Source organism: Cyclopterus lumpus, chromosome 19 (assembly GCF_009769545.1).
Source record: "Cyclopterus lumpus isolate fCycLum1 chromosome 19, fCycLum1.pri, whole genome shotgun sequence".
Classification (NCBI taxonomy): Eukaryota; Metazoa; Chordata; class Actinopteri; order Perciformes; family Cyclopteridae; genus Cyclopterus; species Cyclopterus lumpus.
The window spans coordinates 15,469,716-15,497,552 of NC_046984.1; the positions used below are offsets into that span (position 1 = coordinate 15,469,716).

Here is a 27,837-nt window from a genome sequence, read left to right on the forward strand (position 1 = left end):
ATGGCTTTTAGCCGCATCCGTATACTGGACCCCCCGTGCCGAGGCATCGTCGGGAGAGCGGCGGTCATGCTGTGCTCCCTCCTCACCTCTCTCTTCCTCCTGCACTGCCTCGCCGACCGCTGCGGCACCTCCCCGGTCCAGGACTCGAGGTCGCCTAGCGCTAAAAGACCGACGTACGAATGGACCGCCGGGTCGGCGCCGACGGGCTACGGGGCCGCCCGGCGCCCCTCGAGGGTCCTCGCGGATGAGCGCGCGCGGCAGGTTTCGGAGGAGTCTTTCATCTGGCCGCCTCCGGACTTAGTCGCCTCCAGGAGAGCGTCGCCCAGGTTCGCAGGTAAACTCAGTCCGCTCGGGGAAGGGAGCAAGAAGCTGCCCCAGGCTCTCATCATCGGGGTGAAGAAAGGAGGCACCCGGGCTCTGCTGGAGTTCCTCCGGGTGCACCCGGACATCAGAGCCGTGGGAGCGGAGCCGCACTTCTTCGACCGCAACTACGAGAACGGGCTGGAGTGGTACAGGTGAATATTGACTTAATTTGATCATTCACTCAGAACTAAACAGTTATACATATTTAGCGTTAATTAATAATATGCATAGGCCTACAACGAAACTGATGGAGAGATTACATTAATTAATGTCCCTCTCATCCTTTTGGCTCTACTTCTGTATATTTGGATTAGTCATTAAATTGCCATAATGATAGATTGTGTGTGTTTTTTCTTCTTCATCACTGATATATATATTAGTCTCTCCACTCCCCAGAAATCTTTATTTAACATCTCAACTTCTGTAGCAGTATTGCTGCCTGTTGATTTATTACGCCGCATTAAAGCCTGCTTTCATTAGATGTTATCAGGCTGCTCATTTTCGGGTTGACTGCCTCCAAGTTGCTCTGGTCAGGACCGTTTACAGCTCGATTAGGCTGGGAAATAAGGACAAATATGAATGTATTTACAATTAAATTAAAGTGGCAATTAACTTTCTTTTTTGCTCTGTTGAAACTTTAACGCGTTACATAACTACATATTCTTGTGGAACTTCAAACAAGTTGTTTAACCCCTTTTCTAATGTAACTTTATTTAATATTAACACATGTAATGCCTGTGATAAGTATTTGTTCAGTAAACAGACACCGTTACTTTTCTTCATAAGTTCTTCTAAAATGTTTTTCTTGAAACCCATTTGTGCCTTTTTTTTTTTAAAAATCAGACCTCAATCATACTTGTTGTTGCAAATTTAATATTAAAATGTTTTAATATTGCTTATGTCCATTTGCAATTAAGCTAAACATCTTACTGGAGCTTCTAATCTATATGGTAAAATGAATCAAGTTGGAAAGAGAATTACAACAGGACAACATGTTGACTGTTTTTTTTAGTAGATCTATCAAACTTTGGTTTATAAAACTTCGAAGGTCAAAAGCAAAGTGCAGTGTCTTCGATGCTTTTAATCCAACAAAGCAGTTTCAGTCATAATGCACATTTTAGAGAAACTACCCCCCCCCCCACATAAACACACATCTACTCCCCTCCGACATCTCCATTCCCGCACAGAGGAAGAAGTATGCCGCGTTTACCTCGCTCAAGTCAAATTTGTGATTGATTTCATCTGTCACTGCGAGTGTGTGTGAGTGAGCGTTGTGTGTTCACATTTCCACAGGCCTGTGGGGAATAATGGCTCCCCCCCCCCCCCCCCCCCCCCCCCCCCCCAGTGGTTTCCCGTCTAATGGGGCATTGCCGACATTGCAGCTCTGTTATTAAGAGGGATTAGGGCCATAATGAAAGGTTACCTGAGTGTCTCAGGAGGTATAATTCACCTTTTTGATTGAGTTAACACCAAACAGAGCACCCTTTTTAAAAGCCTGGAAACAAAACTTTTACTCTCCTTCACTGACAACTACCCCCCCTCCCCCCTCCACCACCACCACCACCACCAAGACTCTCCTCGCTCACCCCCTCTTCTCCCTCCAAACGCTCTGGCTCTCTCCCATCTCCCCACTCACACACCTCCCTCTTTGTGCCTCTCTGAGAGTGAACATTCTCTTTTCGCCATCACTCTTTCACACCCTTCTGTTTACCTATTCATCCATTGTGTGGGGGGGGGGTTATATCCATGAGGGTCCCATCTATCCCGAGGAGTTGCCAAGATTCTCTGGAATTTGGACCGTGCCTCCCGAGGACAGACCTTAGTGCCGGTTCCCCCCTTAAAGCTGTCCTTTTTTTTTTTTTTTTTTTTAAATAGGAGGACCCTTGATTTGAAAAGAGGAATAAATAAGTGTTACAACAGCGTGGTCCTCCTCTCCATCTTGTCGTCTCTCCTCGACAACGTCTGAGAGTCTTCCTTGTCGACGGTCGTCCGCGGAAAGCTTTTTTTTCGATTGAGTGTCGTGTCGAGGTGTTTTTTTGTGCGCCCCGAAAAAAGTGCTTGTCGAACCCGGGATATCAGTCCGATGGCAATCTCGGCAGCCTCGGAGCCACAGATACTGTACCGATTGCCTTTTAAGATCGGCGTGGGCCGCACACATTTAGTTATTTTTAACTCGTCTGACAGGTGGCAAAGTTGAAGAAAAAAAAAAAAAACAATCTCAAAACGCTTAAGACGCAGCTCAATGATTCCACTGAATACACAATAATACTGTCTAAATAAAAACCTGTTGATATTTGTGCGAAACGAGACAGATTATCTGTGACTAATCGCCGTGTCCGCTTTTGCTTTTAATCATGCGGTTCCTTTCATTAGCGTCAGTGAATACTTTTTAAAAATCGTGGCAGCTCCCGTCTCGGGAGACCTCTTTGTTTATTGTCAAGGCCAGATACGTGTGATCCGGATGGGGAATGTGCACTGTACTGTAACAACCCCCTGAGCTCTCAATGTGACGCGGAAAACGTCTCCAGCCTCCTTTTCTTCTTCTTCTTTCTCAGAATTATACTCGTCTGACTTTCCATCAAACTGCCCCACGATGCAAAATTATTGAGGAGGATAACATTGTTCCCCGTTTTGACAGCACGGTTGTCAAGAGCACGAAACATCGGTAGCTTTTAAACTTTTATGTGTCCTAATAGTTGAAATTCGGTTCCACCATCTGCATTTATTCATATCTTGGTCACAACTTTTATATAATAATTCTTTTACTCTTTTTCTTTTTAAGTGTTGTACTTTCAACTCTAAATACAAGCATTAGCTCCCTGAATAAAATGCTCTGCTCTTCGTCCGGAGACTTTCGGTGAATTCGGGCCTTTTGTCCGACAGGAAACCAACACCGGGCCGTCAGTGTTACATTTCACTGCACATTTCTCAGCGGTGTATCCGTATAATCACATACAACCTGTTAGGCTTTTGTTGTGGAAATGGACACTCGGAGCGAACAAGGAGGTCAAGCACAAACACCGTGAACTAAAGCAGAGGTCCCCCGCAACAGAGTAGTCAGTATTGTGTTTTTCGGTCTACTTGGGTTACCGAACGCCCGGCTTTCACCTGTCTAGACCCAGCCCGCAGTGTACGTTTGATGTCTGCAGACCGGTTGGATTAGCCTTCACCAGATCCCTTAATGGGTTAATTACCCTTCGTAAAAAAAACCACGAGCGACCCGTTAAACACGAGGGCAACGCGCCGCCACTCCGCCACAACACACACATTATCTAGACGCAAACAAACGCGGCGGTCCTCGGCGCAGGAATACATGCATTCAACACAACCGGGCTTTAAAATAAATAAAAAACACAGGGAATAAAAAGGTTTGTTTTGTGTAAAGTTGATCAGAGTTTGTGGATTAATTTCAACTCCTCCTAAAATGTTAAAGCCACGATAAAGCAAACAAAAAAAAAATATTCTCAGCTTTTAAGCACATTAAATTAGGGGTTTCCCGCTTCGTAAAGCTGGCTTTATTTGAAAGGACGTTCTGTAACGGTAATAAAACGACTCTCGATCATAAAAGCAGTGACCCGGCTGGGGATTTGAGTTTAGAAAGCGGCGGTGAAGATTTGATTTGCGTTTCTGCGCCGTGCATCGGTCTGTGTGGCAGGACACAAATACAAATCCAGATGTAAATATGTGGAATAATAACACGCACCCACAATCTGTGTTTGAATTCAATAAATGCCATGAAGAAGAAAAAAAATAACCCAAAGAAAATAAAGACACGTTTGTCGAGTGCTGACGGTGAAAAGCTGCCGAAATTCCCAGCGTTTTGAAAATGAGGCCGACGTCCAAGTTTCTCATACGTCTTGGCCGTGTTTGGAGTGTGTGTCAATTAATTGGGTGGCACAGTTTAAACTCTGGCCTTGTTCGCCGCTGCCCGACATGTCGCTCGTCATTCTCGAGCGTGGAGGAGGAGGTTTTTTGGCGGACCGGTGGAAAAGCATGACACAACTCCCAATAAAATGGGAGAGGCTCGATGTTAATGGTGAAGAAATGACTTCACTTTTCTGTAGTTCGAAGCAGATCCCCGCGTACCTCTAAACCGGCTCCTACTGTATAATTGTGACCTGTTGGGGCTACGGCGCACAAAAACGAGTAGGAACACGCGTCTGCACGTTGTTTATTGCACCGGGGTTGTCATGACAAAAACCGCACACCAGCTGAAAGGAGAGGCCCGATTTAACCGTGCGTATTATACTACGCGTCCACATTTATGTGAGCATGCCGCCGCCGCCGCTGCCCTTGGATGTAACCCGGCCTTGGAGTACAGGAATGACATGTTCCACGGAGTTTTAAATACAGCGATATAGAGTTCAAAATAGTTTTCCACCACCCCCGCTCCCCCTCGCACCACACTGTATGCCGATCGGCCAAAAAAATATGATTTTTTCTTTTCTTTCTTGCTGGTATTATGTGTCTGAGTGTGCAAGCCTTTAAATATGCGTCTCCGAGGACTTTGCAGGGAGCCGTTTGTTTTAGTTTTTCTCCGACACTCAGTTGAGATTTTAAAAACAGATTCTACCCCGTTTTCCCCTGATTGGTTCAGCCTGTTTTGGAATTATATTGAAAATACCAAGCATACTCCTAATGGTCTTGAGAAATGGCTTATTGAAGGTAATTTTCTAATGCAGTTATACCTGCTTCTTCGTGAACGGACTACCAGTACATAAAAATCTGCTGGTCTACGTTCAAGTTTTAAAATGAAGGTCCGTTCCAAAATAAACCATCTTTTGGTTTTTGTAGCAACAGAATCTTGCATGTTCTCTTAAACGTGTTACTTGGCTTTAAATAAAACAAACGCCGATGCTTCACAGGGTGGAATTTCAATTTAAACAATTTGCAGAGTGAAATAATAACCTATTGATTTTTTTTTTTTTAAAAAGAGCGTTGGGTGGCTCTGTTTTTCCCTACATCTGCTAACATGGGGGCAGGTTTGCGGATGGCAGGTGGAAGCAGAGAGGACCGGCAGTGGGGGGGGTGGAGAGGTCACGTTCGGTGGGGGTCGTGGAGGGCAGCTCACGGCAGCGGACGTAACGTGATCGCCAGAGGACCTCCTGAGCGTGAGCCCCGAGCTGCCTTTTGGATTGTGAAAGTGATTATCGGGGGGTATAATTGTAAAACCGGGACGCTCACCTCTGCTGGAGGCATGCAACCCGCCCTGCCAACTCCTGTGACCTCCGCCACCCCCACCGACATCTCTGCGTGCCCTTAGCAGCTGACCCTTGGAGGCCCCCGTGCAGGGAGGCCTGATAGCAGCGAAGGGGACTGTCCAAAGTAGTGCCTGTCAGCAGCTGCCCTCCGGCATCCTGGGAATCTGCCCCCCCCCCCCACCCCCCCCTACGATGGGTGAGTGAGGACAGCCAGCAGGTGCAGGGTGCTCTGCAGACACCACCTGGATCCCCACCAGACGCTCACACCTGACGTTTTCACCTGACGCACCTTCAAAATAAGAGCCCGCTTGCCCCGACGTCTTGTAACCGAGCGAGGACGATGGAAGCTATCGCCGGTTTACTTTCACACATATGTGTTGTCTCGGGGATCAGGAACTCCGGCTCGGCTTTGATGGACGTATGCAGAAAGGGGGGGTGTGATTGATCACAGGAGGGTCACTCAGAGGGCTGCCGCAGAATGTGCCACCCTCAGAGTTCACCGTGCCAGCAGATGGTACGGTAACATTAGGATCGGGTTACATTGTTTCTAGGATTCTGTTGTTTATTCACTTTTGGGTTTGTGTGTACACTAGTCGGCAACCTGTTTGACCCCCGTCGTATCTCGGGCCCGTTCGGCTCAGCAGCTGTTGGTCTTTTCTTTTTTTTTTTTTACGAGGTATTAGCCCATACTTTATGTAGCATTTATTCTGGGATTCGTATTTCAAAAGGAGTATTTGAGGTCACCTTTTTTTTCCTTTTTATTGTCCCCGGCCGTACAGAAATACATCGCTCTGTGCGTTTCGCCGCAATCGTTTTCTATCGTCTCTGAAGTTGAGACGTTTGACCTTTTCAAGACTGCAGTTCGCTATTTTTCTCTCCTGATATACCTGAAGACCTTTTACTAGTTTAGTGGTTTTTCAAGCAATGCCCATGAATGTCAGTGATGTTTATTTTTTTTCTTGAACTTCATGGAAACCCGCCAGGTAATCACAGCAGCTCTGCCTTCGGGCCCCTTTTACAAGCAGTAATAAAAAAGAAAAAAAAGAATTGTGTTTGCAATTTTTCTCCCCGTACTGTATTTATATTCCTCTGTTTTTTAAATTTGACTCCTTCTTGGCAGTCCAAGGTTGATTTAAGTTAAGTGTTATCCTGTCCACAAAACAAGTTTCAGCTCCCTCTTCGTAGAAGCGAACGAAAAAACAAACAACCCTCCCCCCCCCAGAATTTGTGCACATCGAGACTTTCAGAGGATTTGCCAGAGTGCTTGAGGATTTCGGAAAACTCACGTTATTTGGGCTCGGAGGGGCTCGGTAAATGATGCATGGATGTGGAGCATGTACGCGTTGCAGCCCTCCGTGGTGCGGATTGGCAGGCTAAACCAACGCCTTCGACGTGATGGATCTCTCTTCCCCATCTCGCAGGCAACAGCTTTATCACAGGACAGGGAGCCCTCCATATTTTCCACCAGAGAGAGAGAGAGAGACAGACCGAAGGAGAGGGGAGAACCAGAGCGATGGAAAGCCTGGGAACCAATAAAAAGAAGGAAGCCCTCTCTCCTCCTGGGTCCTCCATTTTTCCATTCCAACTGTAATGTTTTCTTTAAAATACTTTTGCCGCATATTCCCCCCCACAAAAAAAAATGTCTGGCACACATCTCCGTCCTGTATTTCAATTCCCTGAAAAATTAGAGAAGAAAAAACATTCAAGTGTTTACTACTCAAGGAAGTTGGAGGTTCATCTTTCCAGCTCTTAACTTCCGTTCACTCGGCAGGAAAGTCTCTCTCTTTCTCTCTCTCTCTCTCTCTCTCTCTCTCTCTCTTCAAGGGGCTTTTGTGAGGCTTACTGGACAAACACTGGATTGTTTCCCTCTCTGCCGCTGTGCTTAAAGGCACGAAAACTCTGACACGCTCTGCCATGTGTGCTATCTGCAGCTGCCTGTGTGGCGATAGGATGGCACCGAACATCCCTTTTCCCCCCCTTTGTTCCATCGGGGGCACGCAGCATGTGCCCAGTCGCCTTGGCAGAGTCCGGCGCAGACGTGGGCCGGGTTCTCCGCCAGACGGCACCTCCGGCACAACCTCTGTTTGACTGCCCAACCTCTGTCTCCGTGCAAAAACCCCCCAAAAAAACACTCCTGAGTTACACTGCAGCTCGGCTTGAGGCGCACGAGGCTCTGGGAGTCCATCTGAAATTGTGTGTGTGTGTGTGTGGGGGGGGGGGGGCGACAAAGAGGCCAACACATTATTTCCTTCAGATGTTATTTTCCAGCTTTCAGCACTTGCACATCCAGTGTGTTCCGTGTATTCCTGCGAGATGACGAACAAAGAGTCGCACGGTGGCGATGAGGGAAATAAAGCATGCTGAAGATTAGGGCGGTTTGGCAGCGCTATAGAGCACGACTTGAAATCCCGTAAAAAAATTTAAAATAGCTAATAATGTAGGTGGTGAATGGAGGGTGAATGACGGAGTGGCATTTAATCTGCCTTGAGGGCGTTTTGTTTTTTTATTCACATTGCATGTGCAGGTTTTTGAAAAGCTACCTGGTTCCTCAAGTGCAGATCCAGCTGTTCAAACAAAATGCTTTACATACAGTCTATTGTCCTTTTTGAGTTTGAAAAGGTTTGCACGGCACAAAAGAGCCATTCAGAGTGCTCCGTGGCAGGATTTGTCTTCACAAATGATCAGTCAAAAAAAAAAAAAAAAAAAAAAGTATCACAAAAATCCTCTGTTGAACTCAAACAGAGTCAAGCGAGGTTCGTCACAATCGCAGCTGCTCAATATTCTTTTTATTTTTTTTTATTTTCTCTATAACATTTAAATTCATCCGGAGAAAAGATGGCGGACGGCTTCTTTTTTTTTTACTAACTACCCTCCGAAATTGCCGGGCGGCTTGATTAAAGAGAGGGATATGTGTTAGAAAATGAGTTTGCCACCCCGGACCCGATTATTGATCGATGGAGTGCAACAGCACAGCCTGCGTCTCTTTACATAAAGATGGAAGAGGGTGATAAAGGGTCCGTGTGGCGCGGGGCCGTGATTGATATGCCCGCAGAGGAGTGCAGCGAAGCCACCCAGTAATTCAATTAATCTTAACCTGAACGCTGGTAATTGCTACTGTAACTAGGTCTGACTGTACATTAGAAAGCAGGGAGATTGCTGTCAGAGGAACACGTCCAGCTAATGGAAGCAGGAAGGAGCATCCTCAGTGCTCTGGAGTTGCACAAAAGGGCTTCTCGCTCTCTTTTTCTTTCTTTTTTCTTATCCTTTCTCCTAAAGATGAGGATTTGCATGTTAATGAGAGGAGCAGGGAACACTTCCTCACTTATGGACCGGCAACAGAGAAGTGAGAGATGAATCATGGAGTGGAAATTACGGATGCAAAATCCCGGAGAAGCTTTCTTTTTTTTCCCCTGCCCTAATAAGAAGACACGTTCTCGCAATAAAATTCTGTAATCATCTGTGAAGAAAATGTCAAGACAAGTAAAAAATATTCCCCTTTTCTTGCCAAGAATGAGATGAGAAGATACATACCACCCTCATATTTGTATCTTGTGTTTGAAGCTGCAGCCAGCAGCTTAGTTTATCTGGAAGATTGAGGACCCAGAATCTGAAATCAGAAACGGGTTCGTTGCCAAGTAGGTTTTGCACATACAAAGAATTTGGCTCGGTGTTTTGGTGCATAACGATAAACACTGGGCAAAATCCAAGATACGCAATTTTACAATGGAGAAGAGAAAAAAATCTAAGATGCATAAATAGATTTGTTTTTAACGTAGAAGAGCTACTGTACAGTTTGTGCAGGAATGAGACAAATATTGACCGGGAGATGTGCAAAGTATAAGGTACTCGTGCTCTAATGTACTGTATGTGTTGTGTCCACACAAATATAAAAATGTAGGTTTTTGCAGAAGATTATGTGCTTCTTACTCCTTTTAGTTGTTGGATGGATAAAAGAAGCAAGATATATCAACGAGCCGTAGACCCAGCTGCCTATTTCCAGTCTCAACGCTAAGCTAAGCTAAGCTAACTGTCCCCTGTTGGTAGCTTCATGCTCAAAGCTACAATCGGTAACTTTTAATGAAAAAAAAGCTGCTGCCACATTTGGTCAAACTGTCACTTTATTGCGAGACGGATAATCTGAAAGAATGTCCGTCTTTTAGGGCTTCTCGTGGCATTTGCAAGATTCCACCGCACCCCAAATAAAAAAGAGCGGAGGAGTCTCACAGCTGTCGACAGCTGCGTTAAGAGACTCCCCGGCTTCCGATTGGTTGTTTTTCCTTCGGGGAGGTTTGGCGGAAAAAAAACGCCACCGCGGAGCACTGAATGGAAGAAGAGGAACTGGGTTGTGTCCACAGATTATCTGTCGAATTAATCTTTTAATGCACAGCGTTGACAGTGGTATCGATCTCATCATCGAACTCCCGGCAATGAAAGCAAAACCAGTGCAGAACTCCTGCGTTCAGGCTGGAACTTGAAGGCAACATGTTTTGCGCTCAGAGTTGTCGGCTCCACGCTGCTCCTCATCAAACCAGCACAGGTGTAGTCTTCATCGTCTGTAGGTCGTTGTCTTTTCAGTTCTTTTGTGTCCCGCACCCATTGAGCTCTATAACCAATGATTTCTTTTTTTTGGGGGGGTGGGGGGGGGGGTGATTGTCAGAAAACCTTTGAACGCGCCCTGAGATATTGACCCATTGTTTCCTTTAAGAAAACAACAGTGGATTGAAGGCGTTAACCCGAAGAGACGGGACTTCAGCTTTTATGCATCCCCAGGCAACTTGACACCTCGAGAACTAAATCACGTTTACAGTAAAAAATCTATTTTTCTCGCCCCCCTATGAGCCATTCTTCTTCCGCCCCCCCCCTTGTGTCTTCCCATCAGCTCGTGTGGACATCGGTTCCTGTCGCTGAGTTCGAGCTGGATCCCACTGAACCCTGCTATATATCTATTCTTCTTTTGCAGTCGATTTTGGTCTCACGCAGCTGGCGAGTTCTGGGTCAGTTTGGGACTGAGGGTGTAACAACACTGGGGGAGCCTGTGGGACTCGACATGAACCCCCCCACCCCCCGAGTCATTTTAACCGTCAAACATGTGGTGGGGGCCGGGGGCTCATTATATCATTATGTTGTCAGGGCGATTGTTTATTCTGACATTTACGTCTCACGCGCTCGCCTCCCCCTGCAGTCCGATCAACGGGAGGAGGAAGCGGGTCATTTTGGAGCCACCCGGCACAGACGGATGTACGACATGCAGCGCTCAAAAGAAAGTCCTCTCCGGCCGGTTCGCACGTTCTTGATCCACCGCCGCTCCCTCATCCCGCCCCCCCCCCCTTCAAACGCATCAATTATTAATCCAGCCAATTAGCAGGGGCTGCATTATTCACCAGGAAGCTGTGATCACATCCATTAACAGCACTAACGCCACCAAATCGCCTGACGTAGTAATACTAGTAATGTCCGCCGTGATACTTTTAGAGTTCCTCGACCTTCTCTCCACTACAAAATGAGACGAAAGCTAAATAAAACGTAACCTGGGAAAAGAAAAACAAGAAACCCTTCAAGCTTAAGAACTGAGGTCTCTGGTTCGAGTACTTTAGGGACCTTTGGTTGCATTCGCTGTATTGTGCCATGAATTACACATATAACGTTTGTCCATTTTAAAAAGATGATTTTGCGCATCAAGAGAGCTGCATTTCGCCGTTTCCTACCAAAATGTTCTCGACACCAAACAACGGGTCTCGAAAAAAGCGCATCGGGAAAGATTGCATTACATTTGTGTATGAAACTTGAAGCCAAATGAAGTTAATTTTGCATGCTGGCTGGATACGGCCGTGTTGGGAGATGATGATATATATATATATATATATATATATATTGTGTAGCTCTGAAGAGGAAGTCATGTTTCACAGAGCGCTGAATGACCCCGATTGCTCTTCACTGCGATTTATGGAGCAAAATCTCTTTCTTTTTTTGCGTTTGATAAAAAGGGATTTATTTTCATCTGCTTATTTGCTTAATGGATGTCCCCCAGGCCGTAATTTCATTATACAAACAACTTAGAGAAGTTTGAACACAAATGAGTCGTCTCCCCCCCCCCCCCCCCACTGGTTTACATGTTGTTCCTCCTCTTCTCTTCACATTGACTCTCTGCACCACAGCCATTAATAACCACTCCCTACCACAAAAGACAGTAGCTCATATTATAATTACGACGGTGAAATGTTGCTCCGTTTTCCCCTCTTTTTTTTATTTTTTTTATTACAGAAACATCTGCTAACATTCGGAGCGGCGCTCCAATCATCTCGCCGGAGTGAGACAATATGTGGCTGATTTTAAAAAGCCCTTCGCCCTCATTACGGCCATTGAGACGCGAACCGCTATTGATTTTTGTTTCTTGTTTTGGGGATTCATCGCCGGCATTGATTTATCGCCCCTTATGAGGCGAGCCGCGTGTAATTAGGCTCATATTGTCGAGGGTTCGCCCCGGCGCCGCGTCAGCCGTAGTGCTCCTCATTGATGATTCTGTGCTTTGTCTGCTCTCCCAATGCGCTAATGGAGAGTCCTTAACACACACACACACACACACACACACACATGCATGCTCAGACTTAGTGGCTGGTCTGTTTCTGACATACCATTTATTACATCATATTATTTTCCGCTCAGGCCCGGCAGCAGCAGCGAATATTCTCTTTCACCGCCCAGTTTTCTTTTTTGCTCTTTATGTTCCGTCTCTCTTTCTTGTATCCAACTGGCTTTTAAACCGGTCGGCCGTGGCGAGGGCGTAAATTCAGCCCCCCCCCCCCCCCCCCCCCACACCAAACCCTTCACCCCCACCCCATCCCCACAGCACCACCAACCCCCGTTACCCACAAAAGCTTTTACTTCTTGCAATCGAGTGCCAGTGCGCGTTCCCAGCTCTCCCCGATGAACTCTCGGATGCACATTACAGCAACAAAAGGTCCCTTCGAGGAGCTCTTTCGAGTCTCTAGGTGAACGTACAAACACACACACACACACACACACACACACTCTCGTGTTTCCACTCAACTTGAAGCACACTTTGGCAGACAAACATGCACTCACTGTAAATGTATTCGATATTTTCTACGTGAACCCGCTGGAGCGAGAGCACGTTTATAACTGTTGCTTCGCCGACATATTTTTTTTCTTATTTTTTTTCTTCTTCTTCTTCTCCATAGACAGTTTGCATTACGGGCGCGTAATGTAAATGCAAATGTGATTGAAAGTGGTTCATAACGGCCTCCGTTCAACTGTCATGAAATATGAATGGCACTAATACGCATTTCGTTTCGGTTTGCCCTCTTGGAACGATCGCGCGCACCCCCCCGACCCCCCTTCCTCCTCCTCCTCTTCCTCGTCGTTGTCTTTAAACACTCAAAATTATTTTATTTTTTTAATTGCGGTCCGGGCCGTATTTATTCGCGCCGCGCAGCCTCTCTCTGCATGTGCGGCACATCCGTCATTCAAGCCTGGCAGAGTTCGACTCGATAACGGCGCGCGTATCCAGCCATTATCTCTCGGCGGAGCACTCCCTCAATGTTAATGTGTTTTTAGGACGATTAAATCAATGTGAATTATTGAAAAATAACCCCTCCTTGATAACATGAATCATCAAGGCCCCGTGGTCCCCCCCCACCCCCCATCCCCTCCCCTCCCTTGAGCACCTCATTTACCATCTCCGTGGCAACGTGCTGGGTGGGGGACTGCCGACAGTTGGATCGGGTTCTGGTGCTCGGCTTAGTAATCGGTAAGGGCACGAATCAGAACATCCGTTATTGGGCCAACGCGAGCGAACGGCCGCACGGGGCCGTTCCTCCGTGACGCCGGACGTAAAATACTCTGCAGACCTGCTCGTAAAAAAACTGAAGAGCAACATCGCTCGTGGAGATAGACGATAGTTTATAGCTGTTCGGGAGTCTTCCAGCTCGGCTCCGAGGCTTTACCAGTTTAACGAGTCCTCTGGATACCGTGATAGTTTAGGTAAATATATCTGGTGTCATGGTTTCTCTCTTCACGTGTTTAAAAATAAATAAAAAATACCTAACTCATGTTTCAGCTTCTCAATTGTGAGGATTAGCAGATTTTCTTCAACCTGAGTTCACGAGTGTGTGACAGGTATTTAATATTGAATTATTGCACAGTTAAACAGCCCATTTTATATATATATATATATATATATATATATATAAAAGAAGAAGACTGGTGCAGGAGTGTATTGGTTGGGAGGCCAGTGTGAAACATCTGATGTTTCACATTCGTTTGCGGTTTGTCAGTTTTTTTTGGTCTCTGTGCTCAAACTCACTTTCCAGCTACAGCCGGCACGGCTTTTTTTTTTTTTTGGCAGGAGGAGAAGAAGAAGAAGAAGAAGAAAAAAAAGAAGCAAAGCTCCACTACACTATTCGCATTGTCCTAACCCCGACAATGAGGCTCTGCCCTGTAATTACATTCTATTTCTAAAACCATCCGTCTTTGCTGGCGGAGAGCTGACAGGCTAAAACATTAGCACGTTGTCAGCGGCTTCTCAGAATGCCGCGGTTCTCCGTTACACTTCATATTATCTCGCTCCCTCACTCCGGCTTCCCAGATGGGGTTACCTTCTCTCGGCAGAGGGAGGAGGAGGAAGAGGAGGTGTTTTCCCTGTCGTGCCGGGGGGGGGGGGGGCAGTTTAGCTCAGCCGTCACGGGGCCTCCTGGGTTTTTTTTTTTCCTCACTGGGGGTCTCTGTTGAATTCTGGGTCACAGACCAGCCCCGGGCAACCGCTGGCTCCGCTTCAGCCATTCGGTGTCGTTTTTAGACCCTTTTTTTCTTCACCTTTTCTTTTCTTTTCGGGCGACAACCTGCTTCTCCGTCGCGCCCCGCCTCACTGAATCTGCTTTCAATCTCTCTGTGAGCGACTGCTGCTGATAGCGTGGCGATTTTCACCCCCACCACCCCGCCCCAGCAGCACCTTTTTCCTTATGCGCGGCGCTGCCGCCTCGACAGAAACGAGCAGCACAATTCATTTAATGGATAATGCAAGGGACGCAAAAAAATAAATAAATATGGAAATGGTGCTTCCGGCCATGTCTTTAACCCCCGGCTCCTCCCTGCCCCCCCTTCTCATCCCCGTTGAGCGTAACTTGTTATTACCGAGCTATATTAATATATTAATTCTCCAGGATGTTTAAATACAATAAAATATGTAACGCCTTCCTTCCTACATGCGAGTAAAGGAGCATAATCTTCATCTGCCTCTATCGGTGTCGCTCTGGCACCGCGATCTAGAGAGAAAGGGGAAAAAAGAAAGATTGTAATGAGTTTACGTCCACAGGGGCGATAACAGGGAGCGTTCATACGGGCTAATCTCTGCCCCCCTCTCCTGCGGTGGCAGAGGGCGCGAGCTCGGAGACGAGGGGGGGGGGGGGGGGGGGGCGATGCCTCGACGGTGCCAGGCGCTTTGTACTCTGAGCCTGGGAGTAAAAAGATGGATGGAGGGAGGGAGGGAGGGCGAAAATTAAATGGAGGGGAAAGGCGCGGTAGACGGAGAGGAAGAGAGCATGGAGACAGTGTAATCACTTTTACACTCCCCGATACTGCTGTCCGCCAGACGCTCGGCTCTTATCCCCCCCCACCCCACCTCACACACACACACACACACTATCTCACTATCTGCCTCTCCCTGCTTTCTCTCTGCAGAAACTTGAGCTGCCGAGATTTTTGTTGCGTATTGAATATGCGCTGCACCGTTTTTTGCTGTCTCTTCAACTTGGACTCTTTAGTGCTTTAGACCTTCCTGCGCTCCTAAAACCGGTTCGACTGACAAATATTTGGCTTTTTTCGTCGAATTTTCACATGGAAATGATGTTTTACGGCCTCCTGAGACAAAGTAACCGTCAGAAGGAAGAAGGGGAAAAAAATCTGACTAATGCAATTCAACATGATGGCGGCTGCAACCGACACCGGCTCTCTGCTGCCGTGCGGCCGTCCACGGCGCCTGAGAGTAATGTACAACGGTGTTCTGAGTTCACGGGCCGAGGAGGATCTGCCAAGCCCGTCTGCTGGCCGACATGCCACCTGACTAATTTTGGCTTCGATATATAACGCTTGTGTTTGAACGGGGACAATGACTCCCTTTCAGAAGTTGTTCTATTTTAGAAGAATCCCAGGCGGTTTACAGTCGGAGCGCTCAGAAGTACGAGAGGCTTTCAACCCCGTCAAGTTCTCACTTTTATGGTGCGCGGTACAGTACGTATGATTACGAGGGCATTTCATATGCCTCCCTGTGGTATTGTTGGGAGATTAAAGCAGATATTCAGATGTGGGTTTTTTGAGGATGAGATCTCCTCCACAAGATTTCAGTCTGATATTTAATTATTACACACAGTACAGTCGTGCCACCACATCCAGCTCTTTTTCAGTCTTCTTTGAAATCCTCCCTTATCAAACTTTTTAGAGATTAACCTGTCTTCACCACTAGTTAAGAAATATGGCTGGCAATATTATATATGTGTCTTATTGTCATAAAAGTCCATGGGGGAAAAAGAAGAAAAGTATCCCACTAATCTGTTTTTTTATCTGTGTTGTATACACAGATATATATATATATATATATATATATATATATATATATATGAAACGTATCTTTCATTCACGGCTCTCTTACAATTGCTCATTTGCTGTGTGTCCAGCAACACAACCGTTGCTCGTTACGTTGCAGTCCTTTCAAAATAAAATTCCTGTCTGCACAGGAAACCACCTATTTAGGTTTAGGAAAAGATTGTAGTTTGACAGCAGTGTTGTTTTTCGTGGATTTAGAAAAGCTCGATATCTACGGCGCGTTACATTTTGTAGGTATATATCGCTATTAAATGAATAGCCACAGTTTATCTGGAATCACTCCTACATGCACCGCCATGAACTGCCGTAAACAATTAAAATATATTATTTATCAGACGGCACGGGGGAGTCAGAAAGTATCGAGACACAAACAAACACGTTTTTTGTCATTTCGTGGGATTTTGCGGACAAAAGAAAACATTTGCACCCTCGTGTTTTTAACTGTGATGCCTGAGAAGCTCCTCCTCTTTTCGGTAACCCCCGACATTGTTACAGGAGCTCCCCGCTGGATGCTAGTCGACCGTTCAGGTGAAACACGAGCCGGAGCGACTCCTGCCGCCATGCCTCTTGCATGTATAACGGAAAACAGATGCGGCGTAAAACCACCGAGGGTTAAAAGCTACTCCGAATTGTAAATAAGCCCCCCCCCCCCACCCCCCTTCTGTCTCAGGGTGTTTATAGCAGCATAGGTTAACGGAGCGACGTTTGATAAGGACACACTGACAGAAATAATTATACAGGTTTTGAGCGACACGCATGAATAACGCCGCGTTGTATCCACGATGCTTTCAGGGGCGTGGCCGCACGTTTTCGACTGCTCCTGGATCTGCTCACGTGCCGTTGCACCGATGACTATAATGAAACCGTCATCTCTGCTTTAACAAGCCTGTTTAATAAGCCGCCTACCGGACTGCATATTAGATCACAGGGGAAGAGCTGACGGATGCGGCGGAGCGGATTAAATACAACACCACCGCCACGTCCTTGTGGGGCTGTTCCTTGATTGAAGATCTCCCTCCCCTATCCCCCCCCCTCCCTATAATAAAAAATATATAAGGAGAAAGATGAAAGTGCACCAACTACACAATATGCGGAACATTTGGGAGTTTTCAACCTCCCAATAAAAAGAGAAAATGTTCAATGTTTTAATGTCCGAGAATGCTCGAGCCAGTGTCTCTGGAAGTCTTTTTGCCAGCCCATCATTTCATGTTCGGAGAAGGATGTGAAACTGGGCTTTTAGTTATCAGACTTTAGCCTTCACGGTTTTTAAAATCGCAAGCCCCACCCCCCTCGCTGCTCCCCCCTCGCTGCTCCTCTTCCCAACAGTGGAGGCACACATGTAGGCGAGATCATGTGCCAGCAGAAAAGTGGCTCATAACTGATATCTGTCTAGCGACAGTCCATGTGGCATATTCAGCGGACTGAAATGTTTATATTGAATGTTTTTCGGCAGCTTGAAAAATCACCATGGTAATGGTCCCAAAGACAAAAGCCCTAGCCTTTTGTCACGGGGTAATTATCGCAGAGCAGTCCCCTCAAAGCCTTCCATTTTGGCTCTGAACAATTTCACATTTAATTTTTTTTTTGCTCGCATGCATTTGACACAGTGCTTTTTTTTTTTTTATGTCATAAAGAACTGTATTCAAATCGGGCTTGAATGTAAAATTTAAATACCCATTGAAATGGTTTCCGTTTGAGGCAAGTGGCTCATTTCTCCTCCTCCAGATTATACTAGAGAAAGGATAAGGAGGGCTGTAGAAAGACCACTTGGAAGTTCCTAATGAAGCCATCTTCAGCGTGCGAGCGAAACATTCGAGAATCACAATACCTTGAAAATGAGCTCCGGTATTAAAAACCCAAGTTAAAGTGTCTTATCTCCCTACAAGCTGTCGAGAACCCTGAAAAACTGACTTGGCGGAAAGGAAAAATATCACTGAGCCGCTGCCAAAGCCGCAGTGTCGTCTCCACATGCTCCATGTAACTCTGAACAAGTGGGTCAGAGAAATATGAAAAAGTAATGTGTGCACGTGTCTGAGAATCACACACACACACACACACACACACACACACCGTGGAATGATATTAGATGCTACGCAGCGCTGCCGTTATGGGGTATATTTAGTGGCGATAGTAACTGTCATGTGAATCACCGAATGCAGAACGTAGCCTCGTCTCAGCTTTCAGTCCGTGTGGCTTTTTCCAGACTCTGCGGGGCAATAATCTGAATCTGTTCTCGAGCTAAATTCGGACACTTTTTTTTTTGCACCTGGAGTGATCACATGTCGATGTAATTGCACCTTTTTCTTTTTTCTTTTTTCCCCCCCCCCCCCATGTGAAAATCCAGGTGTAAAGAAGCATTGTGGACGGACTCAAATTGAATCGCTCAAACCACCTTGAGGGGGGGAGTTGCACACACTCTAATCACTGTATCCCCGACGATGTTCACAGATAATTGGTGCTACGTTGTGACTCCGTCGGAGTAGAAAATCGAGAGCGAAAAAATAAACATCCTCGGGCTACAGGAGACCTATATAGACTCAACCAAGCTTTTCGGTTATACGCTTACGTACGACACACGGCGGTTAGATCTGACGATTTTTGCATGTAGCCCAACCCTAGTGGCGATTGGGCGGTCGCTCTGTCCTCCACTTTGGGCTTTAACGTCCCGGCAGGCTCTGGACGGCTATAAGTATTCATGTTTATGGTCCCCAGAGGATGAAGCTCACAATGTTGCTGGTCCCCTGACTTCCGCGTTTGTGGTCATCGAGTGAAACGTCTCAAAAACTGTCGGATGGACTGCTGTGCATTTTGGTACGGACTTTCATATTCCCCTCCGGATTAGGGGGGCACCAATTGGACTTGTTCACACGCACGATAGCCGATACCGAGTGTGTATTAAATGAGCTCATTCCTTTGTGTCGGGAAACTTACAAAAGGCTTTGCTAGCTTTGTAAAACAAAAATATATCCGTACTAAATCGTCATTTATTATAATAATAGTATTTAGATTGGTATATATCGTCACCGGTTAGATAATATGTTTGTTTAACATAAACTATTGTACATTTTAATTTTCTTAGTCAAATTATTTGTATGTGCAAACGTACATTCTGACACCAGGTCGGACCGATATCCAATATTAGCATCTGTATTGCAATAACGATGGAGATACCCTAACTTTTTATCTAGCGCCATCATCAGATCAAATCTTAAAATTGTTCGTTATTTTTGTTCATAATGTCTTGACAGAATGATGCTGTATACACTTGTTGTAAATAAGATATTTCTGTCTGCGCCTGTTTTCTTTCTTCTATTTTGGGTCTCTCTTCCTCTCGGCCCCTCATCACTCTCACCCATCTCACCCTCTCACCCCCTTGTTCCTCTCGGCTGATATGCAGTCTGGAAGTCTGCAGCCTCTCCACCTCCCTCCCTCCCCCCCTCCCTCCTCTCCCACCACGGTTAGAGAGGTGAATAATTCACCAGCGCGTTGCCGTAAAGATGAAGCTTTTTCTTTTTTTTTTCACCCTTATGCAATAAAACCGGGGACTTCCACTCAAACCCCCCCCCCCCCCCCAAAAAGAAAGAAGACAAAGTATTCTGTTAAAAATGCTGCTGATACATTTATAGGAACGCACTGCAAAGCTAACTCTATAAATGTTTGACTAAATCGCAGAGTGGGGGAGCAAAACGGAGAGAAAACCCGATGCTCAGTGGTAAGACGAGTGTCCATCAAACAGATTTATTTGTACAAGACTCGATGAAAAGAAAAAACCCTTTTGCTACAGTGCAAAATGATACAGTATTATTCTTGCACTCCATTTATAATCGAGTGCACTCTGAAACAAATGGCATGTAGGTCTGATTATTTATTTTCCTTTCAAGACATTATTTATGAGGACTCTTAATATTTGAGTGTTTTGGGGGGGGGGGAGTGTCCAGAAGGTGATGAAGGACTATTTTATAAACATTTGAATGCTTTTTATCAGCTAAAAGCCAATGCAACTAAATCTTAAGATAAGTGAGAATCAGTGACTCCTCCCCCCCCCCCCCCCCCCCCGCCAAAAAACACTTTATTATATATTATATAAACATTTTATTTCCCTGCGTCTCGGTTTCGAGGGAGGACAGTGGTGATTTTTTTTACTATCACCGGGGTGAAAGTTGTTTTTATTAACGTCACTGAACAAGTTTCCCGTCTTAATTTCCTGCCTCGACGGAACCACCGCCTTAACCCCCCCCCCCCCCCCCCCCCAAACCGCACCCAATCATCAATCTGACAAACGAATTTCCTGTTATTACAAAAAAAAACCTTTATCAAAACCACGTCGTTTCCCTGTCCTCCCTTGTTGTTTTCCAAGAATAGATGACTCTCTTATCTAGTAATTGTATGACTCAAAATTGCTTGCCCCCCCCCCCCCCCCCCCCAACAGTTCCCATGAACCACTCTGATTTCACTCTTTATTCCAGGAGCCCACCGTTGTTAACATTTCTACTTAACTTAAAGTGCAAATTGCTGATAAAAAATAAACTAGTTTCTTGAAGCCACCCTTTAAGAAATGTGTCCATTAAGTCCATTGTATTCTTTTTTTATGCTTCCTTATATATTCAGATCTAAACTTTGGCCGAAGGTCACACAGAAAGAAACCAACTAACTAAAGCGAGCAGCAACTTCCTGTTTTTGTCAATGGAGTCTGGCGGCTTTGAAGCGAGCTTCAGTGCCCCGTCAAAGCGGGCTGTCCGATCGCGACATTAAAGCTGTGAAAATATTCTAAATATAGCGTCACACTTATACTGATATAGATTTGTCTTGTTTTTGTAGTTTTGTTTTTTTTTGATGGCTGAAATACTTCCGACAGCCCCTTCTCGATGAGCGACCGAAGACGTTACGTCGTTTCTCTTGAAAGCCGCCGGACTCCGTGACTAAAACGAGACATTTCAGCTACATGAAAGAAATCCAAACTTCCCGACAGCCGGTGACTCGTGTTTACGTCGCGCGGTCTTATCGAACACAGATTTGAGTCGACCTCTTTTACAAAGCAGGACTCCTGCTGTGTTCACCACCATTTAAAAAAAAAAAAAAAAAAAAAAATCATGCCCGTCGCTTCACTTCAAAGCTCGGGAGTAAATTATGTAGAAAAACACGAGATGATTTGTAGATATTGCTTTGACAATGCTTTTATGTTTTATTTGTTATGTTTCTTATTTTGGATTGGACCAATGAGCGGAAAAAACCTCCCTCGAAATGTGTAGTTTCATGTTAAGAAAAGTCATAATTTGGTCAGAATTGATCAGCATGATGAAAACTAATGAGGCTCCCGTGAGAAATGAGAGCTTTTCCTCTGAAACGGGGCCCCGGTGCTCATGCAGAGAGCGTGCACGCTTCCATTGCAATCAAATACCAACAACAAGTGATTTCAATGATTTGAACCAGGGGGGGGGGGGGGGGATCCCAGCATGTATCGCCTTTTTACAGCGATGAAGTCCAAAAGAAAACTCCAGAAACTGAAGCGATTCGGACGGCAGTAATCCTGTGAAGCCGTGTGGTAGGAGTACTTAACTCTCCAGGTGGAAGGAGGGGGGGGGGGGGGATTTAGAGCTGTAAAGTGCAGGTGACACAGTGCATGAGGATCCAGTGGAGGGGAAAGAAATGGTTGATCCTGGGGGGACTGAGACCGTCTGGGTCATAAAACAGACGATTATCCAGGCCAGGGAGCTCACAGCTGTCACCCCGGCGTTATAGATTGGATCTCAGATGAGGATGGAGGAAACGTTGTCCGTGTGAATATTACGAAGCCAGGTGAACACTGTGTGTGCAGCAGCGACGGCGTGGCTGCAGGGCAGGTGCTGCTGCACAAGGCTCAGAGGAAAATACCGGGTGAGTCCAAGCCATCGAGAGCATGGCGCTTTTTTTTTTTTTTTTTTTTTTTTTTCCTCGCTCCGCCTGCAAACAGCAGAGATATTGAGCCAATTACAAGATTATTATCTGCCGGTGGTGGCAGGGGGAACACAGTGGGAGTGTAGTTATGCCTGGCAGGGCTCCCTGCTGGAAGAGGGGGGAGGGAATCAAAGGCTTGTGGGGAGAAGTGGACAGCACTCATGCCCACTTGCCTCCATGTCTTTACAAATCCCCGTCAATTGACAGACATTGGCCCGGAGCCAAGAGCACCCGGGATAACACCAGGAAGCGGCCCGTTCAGGCCTCCATCACTTCATATTATGCGCGCACCCGATTTACAGTAAAAAACCTCATGGCGCATTCAGACTTCTTTTTTTCTTCTTCTTCTTCTTCTTGGCAGACATGAGTCACAGCCCGTGCATGAGGGCAAAGAGTGGAGTCCGTTCGTGGGTAAGATTTCGTTTCAGTGATGCGTCAGGCCCCCTTTTTTTTTATTTTAAAGTGGTTGCTTTTATAGACGAGCCTACAAAGGACACATTGAGTGATCCACTGCGCGTTACTGTGTGCATTGGACTTTATAGAGCTCCCTGAATGAGTCCTGGCATCCTCCTCCAGCTAGTTAGTTCCATATGAGAGGAATGACGTACAATTCCAGCACGTGTCGTGTTCTGTCACGTACACGAGCTGTTTGTTACGTTACCTCGTCACCCTAAATATATATATTTTAATGTATTCTTGTTTCTCTCTCCGGTACTTTTTAAATACGTGCCAAAGCAGTGATTTAAAGGCCGGCCGGGGGGCGCGGGGGGGGGGGGGGGGGGTTCATGCGCCGTGTTTCTTATTTGGGTTCTGGGTCTGTGTCTTGTTTCATGAGTGGATCCCGCTGTCTGTGTTTCATGCCTCGGTGTGCTTAAGGGAGTCGTATTTAGCAGCACGACGAAGACATCAAAGGATCTGCAGTTAAAGATATCCAGCGCTTGGACAGTTTGTCATCTGTTTGCATCACCTTGCCTGCCAATAAAGTTTCATTAGAGCGCGCCTGCAGAATGGAAAGAAAGACCCCGGCGGGGTATCACTCCGCTCTGGAGCTGGTAAAAAAAAAAAAAAAGAGTTTCTCCCAAAAGAAAGTTCAGAATTGAAGTTCTTAAACTTCTAAGACTTTGGTGTGGTCGTGGTCACGGAAAAATGAATCAACAATATGATTTTGTTTGGAGAGAAATGCCCGAATTTGTCGCGGGTTCCAAATAAAATACCACGATTTAGCTTTCTTAAAAAAAGATCCGCCCGAAGGCGACACGCATGAATTGATTATGAACAATAAGACCTGATCCGCGGAGACCCGGGTACAGTCGGGACGGAACACAGCGCACACTACTTGATTAGACTGACTCGGGTCATAGATACTGGGAGCCACGGGGACTTTAATTTACCAACCAGTTATTTCTGAAATAGAAATTTCTTTGAGTTTTCCAACTTCGGTCTTGGACAAAAAAATAAATTTAAGACGTCAACTTGGGCTCCGAGAACTCATTATTCAACAAATTTGTCACACTCTTTATTGAAGGGGAAGGTGCCGCATTCACACATCAAAGTCTGTTTACGTTTTTTTGGGGGGAATTGAAATACCCACGCTGAGAAGGTTATGAAATGAAGAAAGCATCTGCGGGCGCGGAGGGCACCCTTCATCTCTTCCTTGAGGCTAAAGGCTGGAGGCTACATTAGCTGCTACTAACATAACCCAAATCTCTGGAGGAGGAGGACGACGAGGAATGAGTGGAATAGAAATACGATAGCTCTGCGGCATCTTTTTTTATTTTGTTATTGCGAGTTCTAGAAGTGCAATGCTAAATTGCTGGCATACTCGTTTGAACAATTAAACAATTCCTCAAGAATAAATACTCTTAATAATTTGCCTCCAGAAACAGAACTAAATGACGTTTAATGTCTGTCTACTAAGATGAACTTGAAACCATTCTCCCAATAACTATAAAATGTGGATACATGAGCCACTTTATGACTTATGACCGTGCTTGGACTTCCATACATTGCCGTCTCCACGTTGCACACCACCCCACGCGTACCTCACCGACCCTGCAACCCCCCACCTCCCCCCCCCCGGAGTTGCCCTCGCACCGACACACCGTGGCCGTGAGTGCATCGACCACAAAACAAGCTCGACGCACGCCATCAAATATGGATGCTTCCTGTAGTACGGGGCTCATTTCTTTTTCATAAATGTTGCTCTTTTGCATCCTAAAAAAAAAAAACGAAGGCGAGCGTATCCCCAAAATCAGCACTTTTGCCGATCGCGTCGGCGAGGCGCTCTTGGAAGACTCCCGAGCCCCCGTGTCAATAATCGGTCTTCTTTTATTATCGGCGTGTCAGCCGAGCAGGCGTCGCGGCCTCCGGTGGCATCGGGTTTGTGTTTCTAGCGGCTCTCTCGGGGCTCTCGGGGGCGACGGGGCGGAGCTGATGCGAGAGGAAAGGAGCCGTGTCCATGTTGCTCTTTACACGGCTGCAGGAGAGGTCGCAGATACCGAGAGGCCTCTGGAGGTCAGGCGACGGTCAATGTCGAGACATCGGTGCACCTGTGTTTGCGGCTCTTGCACTTATCGACCGCTTCCTGCGGGCCTTCTTCCCCCTTGTGCTGACCCTGTGGTCCGTGTCCACTCAGCCACACATAGCATGGATGTGTTTTGACATTGCCCTGAAGGTATTGACTTATGGCTTTTAGATCGGTTTCACTTCATACGTTGAGCTGTTTTTAGAGCCTCAAGGAGAACCGGTACACCGTGACCCTTCAGCGGGTTGGGATTCCTCCTCCGACGTGGTTTCATTATCATAACTGTAATGTAATGTAATAACTGGACTGGTTTTGTTCCATGTCGTCTCCTAAAAAGAGAGGAAAAAGTGAAATGCTGGAGTGTTGACCATCGACTGTAGGAGTAGAAACGGACGTTACCCATTGGTTCGTGGACGTAGAGACGCCGTATACAGCTTTGGTAGCAACGCCCTGTCAATCATAATCATAATTTACTAAATGAACCTCAATGAAAAGACTTGAAACTAGCTATCCAGAAGATAAACTCCAGTTTACAATGTTTACTGAGGGAATCGAGCGAGAAGTAGAGTAATTTCTTCACAGACTTCTATACAACCAGACTTCTTTTTACTCCCCCCCCCCCCCCCCCCCCCCCCCCCCTTGCTGGTCAGCAGAGAAAATGCACGTTTTTTAAGACACGTTGTTGACTTGAGGAAAATACGATAATAACTTCTAGTGACAAAGATCTGAAAGGAATAAATAACGTTGTTTAGAGCGACTCAGTTGGCAGAAGGTGGAGGTCCAGGTGATTGGACGGATCAACAAAAAGGCTGGACTGTGATTTTTGGGGATGATTGGACGCTTCCCATTTCCTAATGTCAATGTTGGTTTGTTTTAAGACAACAATTGTCCTCGAGTCCGTTTGTGTACCTAGCTGCACCAGACCAAAACAAAACGCTTTAGTCTCATTGTAGAGGGCAATTTAAAACTTAGTATTTTGTTGTTTACTTTGGAGGACTTGTTGTGAAACCAGCCATCACGTCCACCATGACAGCTGGTGTCTTTTATGTTTGTGCAACGCTGTTTTCCTCTGCAAAGATCTGCGCGCCCTCCGTCTCATCTCAGTCTGCGTGTGTTAAACGGAGCGTGATTGTTCACCAGCCTCGTTCTGCAGAGACGGTGCCCATCACATCGGGGTGGGGGGGGGCGTCCTCGTGCTCGCTCGGTCCCGTGAACAACGGACTGGAGTGGGGTTTGTTTTCGAGGTCGCAGTAGTTCTGTCACGGGTGGCGAGCTGCGTCTACCCCGGGCCACTTTGTCAGCGCCGGGCCCGGCTTTAAAGCGGCCCACCGGCCGCGAGCGGATGAATAATTAACGGCTGCATTCTGTACTTTGGTGAATTTTTTAAAGCTGTATTCTGCAGAGGCTCTAAATGGCGGAGGGGAGGGCGCGTTAATCATTCATGGGCTGCTTTTACCCGCTTTGCTTAAGGTCACAGTCCTGGAGGCAGCTGGGTCGGAAGGAAAGTAGAGAGCGAGGAGGAGAAGAGCGGCGTGGGCCAATGGATCGGCTTTTCTTTTTTTTTTTTTGTGGCTGGAATGTTAAATAACTAGAGTTGTTCTGATACCAGTATCTGAAACACTGGAGGCTATGCACCAATCGGATATCCCGTTGTCATCATTTATTTGTTTAGCTCCTGTGTGATCGCTACTCCGCGTGTGCACACTAGAACTACACACCTTCAGTTAAACTCTTGTTTATCCCGAGCTAGTTAACGTTAGCCTTTAGCATCCGGTGGGCATAAACAGTCTTGTCTGGCTACAGAAACGAGCTAACGGAGGTTCCACCGAGTTACATTATGATGCTTTCAAGCTCCTTTTTTATATGATGCATATAATCAATAATACAGTTGTTTGAGGGAGATGTCTTCACGGCACGTCACATACCAATCTATGACCTGTGTGTGCAGCTGTTTATTACAACACCTACAAAAACAGCATGTCAAATCATGTTTCAAATGAACACGACGTTAAACCATCAGAACATCGCAATGATGAAATACCTTTTCTGATGCTCACGCACCTTTTTGTGAAGGAGATGAATTATGCCGGCTCGAATATCAATATGTTATAAGCGGCAGTGCCATAGCGTGGGTCTAGAGATTTACATTCTTCTTTTCGCCACCGGTGAAGAATACACCCTTTCAAAAAACAAAAATGGCCCCCCGGGGAGTCCCCTTCTTGATTCTATAAGCCCCCGGGCTACATTAAGGAACACTTGACGTAGCATCTGCACACCATCACCCCACAAGAATGTCTTCGGAGCGCGGCGCGGTGCCAAAAACTGCAAATCAACACTTGGTCACACCTCTTGGCAGCTAATTGAGCTCAAAGACACTCGATAGAGATCAAATAAATACCCCACTGCAAACACACTGTTTTCCACTGTTATTCTTGATTGATTGGATTCAACGACTTTTTTTTTTTCTGATGACGTAGCTGTCCGGTTGTAATGTTTATTGGAATAAGAGCGGCTGTACAGTTGCTCCATGCGGGTTCAAACAAACGTCTCACTTCCTTTTTCTCTCCTCCTCAGGGAGCTGATGCCCAAGACTCTGGAGGGCCAGATCACCATGGAGAAAACCCCCAGCTACTTTGTGACCAGAGAGGCTCCGGCCCGGATCGCCGCCATGTCCCGGGACACCAAGCTGATCGTGGTCGTGAGGGACCCCGTCACCAGGGCCATCTCGGACTACACGCAGACGCTGTCCAAGAAGCCCGACATTCCCTCTTTCGAGAGCCTCACCTTCAAAAACAGGACTACGGGGCTCATCGACACCTCGTGGAGCGCCATCCAGATCGGCATCTACGCCAAGCACCTGGACAACTGGCTGCAGTACTTCCCCGCGGAGCAGATCCTGTTCGTGAGCGGCGAGCGGCTGATCAGCGACCCGGCCGGAGAGCTGGGCCGCGTGCAGGACTTCCTGGGGCTCAAGAGGATCATCACAGACAAACACTTTTACTTCAACCAGACCAAGGGTTTCCCGTGCCTCAAGAAGGCCGAGGGCAGCAGCAAGCCCCACTGCCTGGGCAAAACCAAAGGGCGGACCCACCCCAACATTGACCCCGAGGTGGTGCAGAGGCTACGGGACTTCTACAGGCCCTTCAAACATGAAGTTCTACCAGATGACGGGGCGCTTCTTTTGGCTGGGAGGACTGA

The 27,837-nt window shown here is 46.5% G+C and overlaps 1 protein-coding gene across 1 annotated transcript; it reads left to right on the forward strand.

Moving 5' to 3' along the window:
- Nucleotides 1-27,837, forward strand: si:ch211-216b21.2 (heparan sulfate glucosamine 3-O-sulfotransferase 3A1). Its single transcript, XM_034558949.1, is given in 4 exon segments — nucleotides 1-515; nucleotides 27,214-27,784; nucleotides 27,786-27,815; nucleotides 27,817-27,837. Coding segments are annotated over 4 exon segments (1,137 nt in total).